This window comes from Triticum dicoccoides, chromosome 6B, assembly GCF_002162155.2.
Source record: "Triticum dicoccoides isolate Atlit2015 ecotype Zavitan chromosome 6B, WEW_v2.0, whole genome shotgun sequence".
Classification (NCBI taxonomy): domain Eukaryota; kingdom Viridiplantae; phylum Streptophyta; class Magnoliopsida; order Poales; family Poaceae; genus Triticum; species Triticum dicoccoides.
In genome coordinates, this window is record NC_041391.1 from 422776087 (window position 1) to 422787907 (window position 11821).

At 45.7% G+C, this 11821-nt stretch overlaps 1 protein-coding gene across 1 annotated transcript; it reads right to left on the reverse strand.

Moving 5' to 3' along the window:
- Window positions 1–2327: 2327 nt before the first annotated feature.
- Window positions 2328–3494, reverse strand: LOC119326331 (probable high-affinity nitrate transporter-activating protein 2.2). Its single transcript, XM_037600007.1, has 2 exons — window positions 3253–3494; window positions 2328–2994 (listed from the first exon to the last, which is right to left on the reverse strand). The coding sequence occupies exons 1-2, from the start codon at window positions 3389–3391 to the stop codon at window positions 2537–2539; spliced, it is 597 nt and encodes a 198-aa protein (XP_037455904.1). The 5' UTR covers window positions 3392–3494; the 3' UTR covers window positions 2328–2536.
- Between the last annotated feature and the right edge of the window lie 8327 nt (window positions 3495–11821).

The window sequence follows — 11821 nt, forward strand, 5'->3', positions numbered from 1 at the left end:
CATTTGGTCGTATCTAGCTACATGACACGCTTGTTCATTTTGTTCATGGGTCATGCCTGCTTTTTGAAAGCCTCATGCACATGCTTTCTAAATCGACACACATGCCGTAGTGCAAACGCCGACCAACTTAAGTCTTGTAGAGTGAGCATCTAACGAAGAATATTGGATGGTTTCTTTTTCCGACTCCAACTTTTCTTGTTTGAAATGACTGCCCAAATAGGGCGTACCTTTTTGTTTGAAATGAGCGCCGAAACAACTTTTTTGTTTTGTTTGAGAAAAGGAGTTAGTAATAGCCATTTTATACCAGCTGTGATTGCACCGCTACTACCCTATTCCTATCCATTTTATATCAGCTGTGAGCCTGTGATTGCACCGGCCGCTACTATTCTATTCCCATCCCTTGGTGTTCTCACGGCGCTGCTCGCGTGAAAGCAACACGGAGGACACACACAAACGCAGGACGTACAAACTTCAAACAACCAAGTTGCTTCATACTATCATCTTCATGGAGCATGACTTGGTAAAAGCAAGAAATATGAAGCTGTTGCTTTGTTTGTTTGAGCAATTGAGTGGGCTCAAAATTAACTTCCACAAAAGCAAGTTGTTCTGTTTTGGTAAAGCCAAGGAGGAACAAGAAGCTTACAAACAATTATTTGGATGTGGTTCGGGGGAGCTGCCATTCACATACCTAGGAATTCCTATACATCACCGTAGGCTTACGAACAACGAATGGAAGTGTATCGAGGATCGATTCGAGAAAAAGCTAAGTTGTTGGAAGGGTAAGCTCATGTCATATGGAGGCCGTTTAATTCTTATTAATTCGGTGCTCACGAGCATGCCCATGTTTCTTTTGTCTTTCTTTGAAGTCCCAGTTGGTGTAAGGAAAAGACTGGACTTCTATCGATCGCGTTTCTTTTGGCAGGGAGATGAGCTAAAAAGAAAATACCGGTTAGCGAAGTGGGATATCATTTGTAGGCCGAAAGACCAAGGGGGTATGGGGATTGAAAATCTCGAGGTTAAGAACCGATGCCTTCTTAGTAAGTGGTTGTGGAAGTTATCTTCAGGAACTGACGCCACTTGGGCTCAAATCCTTCGTAATAAGTATCTTCAAACCAAAACTTTGTCTCAGGTCACGGTTAGACAAACTGATTCACCCTTTTGGAAAGGGCTCATGAAAGTTAAGCTTTCATTTTTTCAGAGGGCAAAGCATATAGTTGGTAATGGTGCCAGCACAAGATTCTGGGAGGATACTTGGCTCGGAGGTACACCCCTTGCAATCCAGTATCCGTCGTTGTATCGTGTTGTCCAAAGGCGCGATGCTCTGGTTGCAACGGTCTTTCTTTCGATACCCCTTAATATTCAATTTAGAAGATCGTTAGTGGGCAATCATTGGGAACAGTGGCTACATCTAGTTAGGAGACTGATGCAAGTCCAACTTTCACAACAACCTGATAAACTGCGCTGGAATCTCACTAGGTCGGGTGAATTCACAGTTAAATCAATGTATGTTGATGTTATTAATTCGAGCTCGATTCCTTCTTCCAAGCATGTGTGGGATGTCAAAGTTCCTTTAAAGATCAAGGTGTTTATGTGGTTTCTACACAAACAAGTTATCTTAACAAAGGACAATTTAACAAAGCGCAATTGGACAGGACCTACTAGGTGTAGTTTCTGTGATCAGGGTGAAACCATTAATCATTTATTCTTTGATTGCCCATTAGCTAGAATTCTTTGGACAACTGTTCATGTTGCTTTCAATATTCATCCACCAAGCTCGGTTAACATGTTGTTTGGAACATGGCTCAACAGGGTAGAGCCCGGGTTAGCAAAACATATTCGCTTGGGGGTGTGCGCCTTAGTATGGGCGCTTTGGAATTGCAGAAATGATCTTGTCTTTAACAGAACAACAAACATTCATGTTTTGCAGGTTATCTTCAGAGCTACGGCACTTATCCGTTCCTGGTCGCTACTCACTCCGACGGAGGCCAGGGAGCTTTTGGTTACTGGTGCTATCCGATGGGAGACGGTAGCTCGGGATATCTTTAGCCGGTTTGGATGGCGGTCATGTAATAGGATAGGCAATTAGTTTACCTGTCTATTTTTGAGCCAACCGGTTGTGGTTTATCCTTTATTTGGCTAGCTTGTGTATCTAGCCTTTGGGCTCTGTGTGAGCCTTTCTTCTTCATTTTATTTTGCTACTTTTGAGATTTCGAGACCTTGTGGATGATTTATTGTTAATAAGATGGCCGTATGCATCATGCTGATGCAGAGGCCGGGGATCCCCCCTTTTCGAAAAAAAAAAGTTGCTTCATATGTAGGAGTACTACTGTCTGAAATCAAATTATTTCATTCATAGTCATTACACGCTCACAACAAAAAGGAGGTATGCACCCCAACATTTATCCGTACAGTTTGCGCGGTACGTACGTACTACGGTACTAGTACGTGCTAGTCCGTACTGATACTGTTACATGTAGAGAGAAAACGACCGGCCGGAGAAAGCCAACAAACTTTGCTACGGTTCCGATCTCCACATCTAGTTGTTCTTCTTGCGTTTCTCAATGAAGAAGAAGAATGCGAGGGAGGCGACGGAGAAGGCGGAGAAGACGCCGGCGGCGACCTTGATGGAGGTGGTGACGCCGGTTATGCTGACGACGTTGAAGGCGGAGGAGGGCGCGGTCTGGCCGTAGGCGACCTGGGTGCCGGAGGCGTCGAGCGCGTAGGCGCGCACGTAGTAGGTGGCGGTGGGGATGTCGAGGGCGACGCGGTACTCGACCTTGCCGGTGCCGGGGTAGGCCTGCTGGGTGACCTTGAACTGGCAGGTCTTGTCCTTCTTGAGGTCGTCGTGGGTCTTGCGCCACTCGCGCTCCTTCTGGCTCACCGGCGCGTAGCAGAGGCTCACCTTCACGTTCTTGTAGTCGGCGTCCTTGCCGGCCGGCTGGCTCGCGTTCAGGGCCCACGTCACCGTGATCACGTCCTCGCCGGCGTGAAGAACTGGTCAAGGATCAGTTAAGTTGATCATTTTTGTTAGGATGAAGAAAAAGAAGAGGCGCAAACAAAATAATAAAATTGAGCATCTACTTGGAAGATTCTTCTACTGGCCGGCAAGCCGGATGACCTTGGCATATTTGGAATGGCATGCGACAAGGCTAATTAGCTTGTTGCATACATGGCCATATATGCCAATCTATGACGTTGCTATAGCAAACAGCGCCAAACAAGGAAGCATATACGACGGTACGACGGACGTACCTTGGCCGGGACTGGGGGAGGCGGTGACGTCGAGGGTCACCGGCAGCTTGGAGAGGTACGCCACGGCGCCCGCCGACGCGCAGCAGCCGGCGGCGAGGACCACCAGCAACAGCGCCGTGACCATACCTTGGCGAGCCATCCCTGCGCGCGGCTAGTTAGTGCTTGGCTGCTGTTGTCGATCGGACAAGGCAAGAGAGGAGCTGGGGGACAAGTTTGATTTGCTCTTGTGGGATTTGGAGAGATGGAGGAGTACGGATGGGTTTAATATAGGCGCGCGCCATGCCATGGGTGTTGACCGTGGGCGAGAGGAGGCAGATGAGATCAGCGGGAGCTGCCTGCACCTGCAGTGCCGTGTTTCGCGGGGCCGAGGAGGTGCCCGTCCGATTAAGCTACTGTGAGCTACTTTAGGCGCTCCCAAGTCAAATCTTGTCCTCTCCGAAGTCCGAATCCCAGCCTCTTCCTCGTCTGATTTGCTCAAAAGGGCAAAAGCGGCCGGCCGGGGGTGAGAAGCGGCGGCCACAAATCAAACTGCAAGCGCCCGAGCCTAAATCATCATTTTTTTAGGGGTATCCTAAATCATCATTAAATAGTGAATACTTACTCTTCGAATCAAAATGTATTGATTTTTCGTTGTGGTTTTCGTCCATAATATGTCAACAAAATTTGTATAGAAACATAGGACGAAAAGATACGAAAAAGTCTTTCGCCCCGCTATATAGATATAGCAACCACCCGATACAACAAAAAGTCCAATGCTGAGGCAAACAACACAAGCAAGCCCAAAAGAAACAAAAGAGAAAGAAGAGAGAAAATAATGTTAACAGCGTCGGATCGACGAAAACGATGATAACCCAAAACCATTGCGCCCACCGAAGATGTACCACCTCGCTCCAGGCACCTCGAACCTCCGCATACCAAGCAGCACCTTCAGGAAGGAACATGACGATGATGACGCTGCTGCCCGGACAGATCATAGGGTTTCCCCCGGTACGCGGAGGGGCGTGGGGAAGGGAAAGACGCGACGCCCTTCAGGAAGGAGCGATGGCGCCCACGGGCGTCACCGCGTTGGTGCCGGCAAGCCGACACGGATTTCTCCCATCCGCCAAACACCCACAACCCCGAACGGTCCGACACGCTCTACCAGACAAGCCACCCACGAACGCGCACCACCACAGTCTTGCCATCATCACCGCCGCCTCACCATGGTCATCGAAGCAAGACCGACGAGGACGAGAGTGAGCAGCCGGGAATGAGGAGCGGCAGCGATAGCAGCCACGCCGGAGGAGACAACCTCCACCGCCATCAGCGATCACCGACCGGACACGGCAAGGGGAGCGTACCAGGCCCTCGAGGCCCGGCCGAGCCCAAAAGGGGCTCGTGGAGCACCCGTCGCCGAGCTGCAGTAGACAAGCCGCAGTCTCCACAACCCCTGCACGAGCCGCGCCACCACCGCCCCCGCCGGAGCCGCCACAGGGGAGACCGAGTCAGGCCAGCCTAGACCCAGACGGGGCCCAAAACGGCCCAGATCTGGGCCGGGAGGGCGCCGCCACCATCCAGCACGCCGGCCCGCCGCCAAGTGGTCGTGCCTCCACCTCTAGGCCACCCGGAGCTGCGCCGCCAGGAGCAGCCGCCGTTACCGGAACCACCGTCGACCGAGGAGCACCGCCGCGGGACGCCACCACCCGAGCCATGGCACCGCGCGCGGGGAAGGGAAGGCCGCCGCCGCCGCCAACACCATGCGGGCAGGGCCCAGTGGCGTAGCTCGGCGGCGGCGGGAGGAGGGGAAGGGGGGAGGGAGGTGCTGGGGTGGGGGCGGGAAGATGGGCACCCGGCCGCCTCACTCGGGAGGCGACGCGGGGGCGGGCTGGGAGGGGGGCGGCGCAGCGCGCGTTGCCGGCGGCTGGAGGCGCGGGAGGGGAGGGGAGGACGGCCGGCGGCGGCGGCTCGAGAGGAACCCTAGGCGAGGGAGGGGTCACTCCAGACGAAAAGATACTTCCAAGATAAAAAGAAAGAATGCTCACCAAATGTCTGCAGAGAGGATGAAATTCTTTTAAACAAAACTACAACTGTTAATGAGGCAGAGACACTAAAATCTATGAAAATCACTAGCACATCTTCAATGGATTTGTCCAGTGTGCACTCTGAAGGAGTATTACATCATGATGATACTTCCAATTCATCTAGAACACCCACTACTCCTGAGGGTCTAAAAGGAATCTCAGCTGTCATTGATCATTATAGTGTTGGATGGACTCATATTAGCAAATATGGACGAGGCAAGCACCCTAGGAAAGCTTTATATAGATGAATGCCCTATTTTGAAACATTAGAGGGATTACTACCCTTGGTAAGAAAACCTATATTATTGATACTCTCTCTAAGCACAATCCTAGTATGGAAGAATATCATACGGAAACTGGAAACCGGTGAAAACCACGAGAAAACATCACCTTCTTAACATCCCACACTGAATTTGTCTTTTTCATAGCTCACATCTTGTAATATTTTTCAACTTGAAATTTTGTGTAGCAATAAAACATCACCTTCTTAACATCCCGCATTTTTTTTTAGTTTTTTTAAACTTTAAATATGCTTTCCACGAAGTTTTCATTGAATATTGGTTTCCGTATGATATTAACCAACATTCGGTGGAAACCGGTGAAAACCACGAGAAAAAGATATTTTGAAGTTTAAAAAAATTAAAAAAATGCGGGATGTTAAGAGAATGATGTTTTATTGCCACACAAAATTTCAAGTTGAAACATATTACGAGATGTGAGCTATGAAAAATACAAAATCAACTTTAAATAGTGCCGAATAGTAATGTCACTATTTAGGGCTGAATTTGTCTTTTTCATAGCTCACATCTCGTAATATTTTTCAACTTGAAATTTTGTGTAGCAACAAAACATCACCTTCTTAACATCCCACATTTTTTTCAGTTTTTTTTGAAACTTTAAAATATGGTTTGCACGAAGTTTTCATGTGTTTGCATGTGATAAATTCAGCCCTTATATTGTTGATTCTAAAGTTAGTATTCACATTGATCATGTTGCTATTAAATATCGTATGGAAAAGAATGATGCTAAACCTAGACTAATTAGGTGAGTTCTAGTATTAGAAGAATTTGACTTGCATATTATTGATAAAAAATAAGGTGAAAATCCTATAGCAAATATTTTTCTAGGATGGAAAATGTTCTTGATGACCCACTACCTATTGATGATAGATTTCCTAATGAGAAATTCACTGTTATAAATGCTTCTACTTCTCATAATAATCCTTATTATGCAGACTATGCCAGTTACATTGTTGTTAAATATATACCACCTAGTTACACCTATCAATAAGAGAAAAAGTTCTTTGATTTAAGACATTACTTTTGGGATGACCCACATTTATATAGAGTAGATGGTGTTATTAGACGTTGTGTATCTGAGCATGAACAGGAACAAATCCTATGGAAGTGTCATTCTGAGGCATATGCAGGAGACAGAACTACACATAAGGTACTATAGTCTAGTTTTTACTGGCCTACTCTCTTCAAAGATGCACGTAAGTTCATCCTTTCTTGTGATGAATGTCAAAGAATTGGTAATATTGGTAGACGTCAAGAAATGCCTATGAATTATTCACTTGTTATTGAACCAATTGATGTTTGGGGTTTTGATTATATGGGATCTTTTCCTTCCTCTGATGGGTATACTCATATTTTGGTTGCTGTTGATTACGTTAGTAAGTGGGTAGAAGCTATTCCAACTAGTAGTGTTGATCATAACACCTCTATATTAAAATTCTTAAAGAAGTTATCTTCCTGAGGTTTGGAGTCCCTAGATATTTGATGACTGATGGTGGTTCACATTTCATTCATGGTGCATTTCGTAAACTTCTAGCTAAACATGATGTTAACCAGAGAATCGTATCACCTTAGCATCCTCATTCTAGTGGTCAAGTTGAATTGAGCAAAATAGAAACAAAATTAATCTTGCAAAAGATCGTTAATAGATCTAGAAAGAATTGGTCTAAGAAACTTGATGAAGCATTATGGGCCTATAGAACTGCTTACAAAAATCCTATGGGCATGTCTCTATATAAAATGGTTTATGTAAAAGCATGTAATTTACCTCTTGAATTAGAACACAAAGCTTATTGGGAAATAAAAGAACTTAACTATGATTTCAAACTTGCCGGCAAAAAGAGGTTATTTGATATTAGCTCTTTAGATGAATGGAGAACCCAAGACTATGAAAATGCCAAATTGTTTAAAGAAAATGTTAAAAGATGGCATGATAAGAGAATACAAAAACAAGAATTTAAAGTCAGTGATCAAGTTCTATTGTACAATTCACGTTTCAGATTCTTTGCTGGAAAACTTCTCTCTAAATGGGAAGGGCCATATATCGTTGAAGAAGTTTATCGCTCCAGAGTTATCAAGATTAACAATGCCGAGGGTACTAATCCGAGAGTGGTTAATGGGCAAAGAATTAAACATTATATTTCATGTACGCCCATTAATGTTGACACTAATATTATTCAAACAATGATACCAGAGGAATACATAAAAGAAACCTTCCAGGACGCTCCAGAACCCTGAAAATGAGTAGGTATACAGTAAGTAAATCGACTCCAAATATTCCAAAAAAAATAGTTCTGTCCGTTTTGGAATATTAGAAGAAAATACAAAAATAAGAACCAGACGATGGGACCCATGAGGAGGTCACAAGGCAACAGGGCGTGCCGGGTTGCCTTGTGGGCCCCTCGTGTGCCTTCTCGACTTTGTTTTCTTCGTGAATAATTGTTTCACAAGATAAAAATTCATTATATATACTCCCGAATGTTTTGACCACCATATCGCAAGTTTCCCCTTTGTTCTTGTTTTGGTCTGATTCTTTGATAGGACTTGGCTGTCAAAGCTCCCCATGGCTCCCTCAAAGTTTTGACCAAGCACCGGATCATGCAACCTTCGCCGGGCAAACGTCCTTTCAGTGAGGTTTATTATGAGTGGTCAAGAGAGGAGGACACCGGCAAGAAGGAGGAAGCTGGAGAGGTCGCGAGAAGCCAGATCCAAGAAGAAGGAGATCAATACATGCCTACAAGAGAGACTACAAAAATGGGAGACATGTTGCAAACTCTCCATCATAATATTTCCTTGTCTGAAATTGATACACTAAAGGTTTTTGAAGCTATTTGTGCTCAGAACATAGCGCTCACTCATGAGGTTATCCTATTGGAAGAGAAAAACCATGCCCTTTGGAAGATCAATGGTAATCTGGAATACTTGTTGAAACCAAAGGACAATCCTACAACTTCATCACTGACATCACCGAAGAAAGAAACTTGAGTACACGGGTATGGGCACCACCCTTTGCTTGTTCCAAGCTTGGGGGAGGTGCCCCGGTATCGTATCACCATCACCTTTTATCATCGTTATCTATCTTAGTTTGATCCTTAGTTATTGCGTGATTTAGAAGAATAAAAGTTTAGTATGATCTTGTTTTGAGTGCTTGCTTCATGTTTTACCTATCTATGTAATCGAGTATGAGAGTTATATAATAAAGATTAGTTTGAGTTTTGCTTCCTTGCCTTCTTGTTCCAATCTTAGCAATAAAAATAAAAAAATATCATATGCTATTCCCAGGAGGAGTAATAGCTTCATATGGAAAGAGTATGGTTGATAAAATTTAATGGGAATTAACAAACATAGTACGGGTCATGGATGCAATTCATGCAAGATTATTAGAGGGAGAGAGGATTCACATATAAATATACTATCTTGGACATCTTTTATGATTGTGAGCCCCCATCAAATATTTTCTGCTTGGTCAAATAGTTGATGTTGGACAAGGAAGACAATGTAATGAGTTATGTTTGCTTACATTCACATAGAAGTTATATTGGCATGGATCCTCTAACATGTGGTGCTTGCTTAGAATCTTTTGCTAGGAAAAACTTCATACTAAGTAGAGATACTACTTGTACATCCGTAACCCCTTAAACCCAGTTTCTTGTCATGAGAGTCCACTATATCTACCTATGGATTGAATAAGATGCTTCAAGTAAGTTGTCATCGGTGCAAAAGCAATAAAAATTGCACCTAAATATGTATGATATTTCATTGTAAGGGAAAATAAGCTTTGTACAATCTTGTGATGTCAAAGAAATAAAAGCGGTGGACTACATAATAAAGGTTGCTATCATAAGGGACAATATGAAGTGATGTTCCTTTACATTAAGAGCTTGCACATCCAAAACTAAAAAAGGGCATGACAACCTCTACTTCACTCTATGGAAGGACCTATCTTTTACTTTTCTGTATTTACTTTTATGCAAGAGTCAATAGTGATTACCCATGTTCCTTTCTTATTTATCTTTTATGTGGCAAGCATCATGTGGTGGGGAAAGATCCAGGCATATATATCCAGGTTGATGTAGGTGATCACGAGTTATTATTGTTGACATTATCCTTGATATAAACGGATGGGGAGGTGAAAACAATAAACCCCATCTTCCTATGTGTATGATGGAAACGTTTGTTCCCAAAAAAATATGCATTGAGTATTAGCATCATAGAATACTATATGATAGTTGAGTATGTGGACTTGCTAAAACATATGCTCTTACATAGAATCTTCCTAGAAATATGATAAGTTGTGACTGCTTCAATGAGTGATAACAGAGTTTGTTTGTTTTCAAGAAAGTTTATACTTCGTACTTCAAAGTTGTGAATGAATTGTTACTTGATTATGAGAAGCTATATGATAAATATTTGCTTCCATGTTAATGATCATGATGATACCATGTCTGTATTTTGTTTTATCGACACCTCTCTCTCTAAACATATGGTCATGATTATCGAGTTCGACATTCGCTTGAGGACAAGCGTGGTCTAAGCTTGGGGGAGTTGATACATCCATTTTGCATCATGTGTTCACTACAAAAAAAAGACACATCCGTGACATTTTGGGCCGAACGAATTTTTTTTCCGTCATACATATGACACTTCTATGACGATAATTGTGACAAAACCCGGTATCATCATAGATGTGATGGGCTCCTACTTCTATGACAAAAAATCATGACAGAAAATGGGCTTTTCGTCCTGGGCGGGCCGGAGACGTAGCTGCATGACATTCTTTGGACCGTCCATGACCGAAAAAACCATGGTAGAAGCGAGGGGGAGGAAAATTTTGGGGAGTTGCCGGTTACGGTGGGAGCTCGGGGGCCAAGCGATGCGCGTTTCTCTCGTACACGTGCGAGGCGTTGGCTCTAACTGAACCCGAGCGAGGCGTTGGGCTCTAATTGAACCCGAGCGATTGCACTGCAAGCTACGCGTTACTGAACCCGAGCGATCGATCGATGGCTGTTAACTGAACCCGATGGAGCAATTCCTTCGCTACTGCTGCTAACTAAAGCCGATCGATGCTGCCTCTAGGATGAACAATGAGTGTTGCAGGGGGGTGGGTGGGTTTGGATGAACAGTGAGCGGTGGCGTTGCCTCTGGATGAACAGGAACCCGTGGTGTGGAGGGCTGGATGAATAGTAGACGCTAAAGGGGTGGCCGTGGAGGGGTAGTTGAACAGGACCCCGTGGTGTGGATGGCTGGATGAACAGTAGACGGTGGAGGGGTGCCCGTGGAGGGGTGGTTGAACAGTAGCCGATGGAGTAGCACGCGGTGGAGGCTGGATGAACAGGAGCCCGTGGAGGCTGGAGGAGGTCGAGAGTAGCCCGTGGAGGCTGGAGGAGGTCGACGGTGGAGATGAACAGTATCCCGTGGAGTCCCGTTTTGCGGTACACCACACCCCTCCCGATGAATAGGACAACCGTTTAGACCGTAGGAGGTCCGTTTCGTCCGTTTTGCGGTACGCCACACCCCTCCCGATCAACAGGACCCCCATTTCGACCGTAGGAGGTCTGTTTCCTCCGTTTTGCGGTACGCCACACCCCTCCCGATCAACAGGACCCCCGTTTCGACTGTAGGACGTCCGTTTCCTCCGTTTTGCGGTACGCCGGGCCTCGTTTCCATCGCCTTTTCCGTCCAAGCCCTCCAGATGAACACGACCATGCATTCCGTTCCGACCCAGCCGGTTGGCTCCCACGCATTTTGTTGCCTCCCGATGAACATGACGCATTCCGTTGCCTCCCCATGAACACGACGCATTCCGTTGCCTCCCCATGAACACGACGACGACGATGTTTCTCCGTTCCGACCCAGCCATGTACACGAGCCCTCGCCGTACGTATGCGCGAGTAGGCGTTCGAGACCCCGCCCGTATGTACACGTACGTGGCCGTATTTTCTTTCTTGCACCCTGGCCGCTGTACGTACGTGTACATACTACGTGCGCGCCTCTACTACGACACGTGCGCGCCTCTACATCCACCAGTATATATGTACGTACATGTTCGCGGCCAGAATGACAATGCTACATACGCTTCGACCAGGTGGGTCCCGACTGTCAGGCACTTCCTTGCGTGCGAAGATGTAGCTGGTGGGTCCCAGCAGTCATGGGGGCAAATCGTTTTTTTCCCGGACGCACTTCCTTGCGTGCGAAGATGTAGCTGGTGGGTCC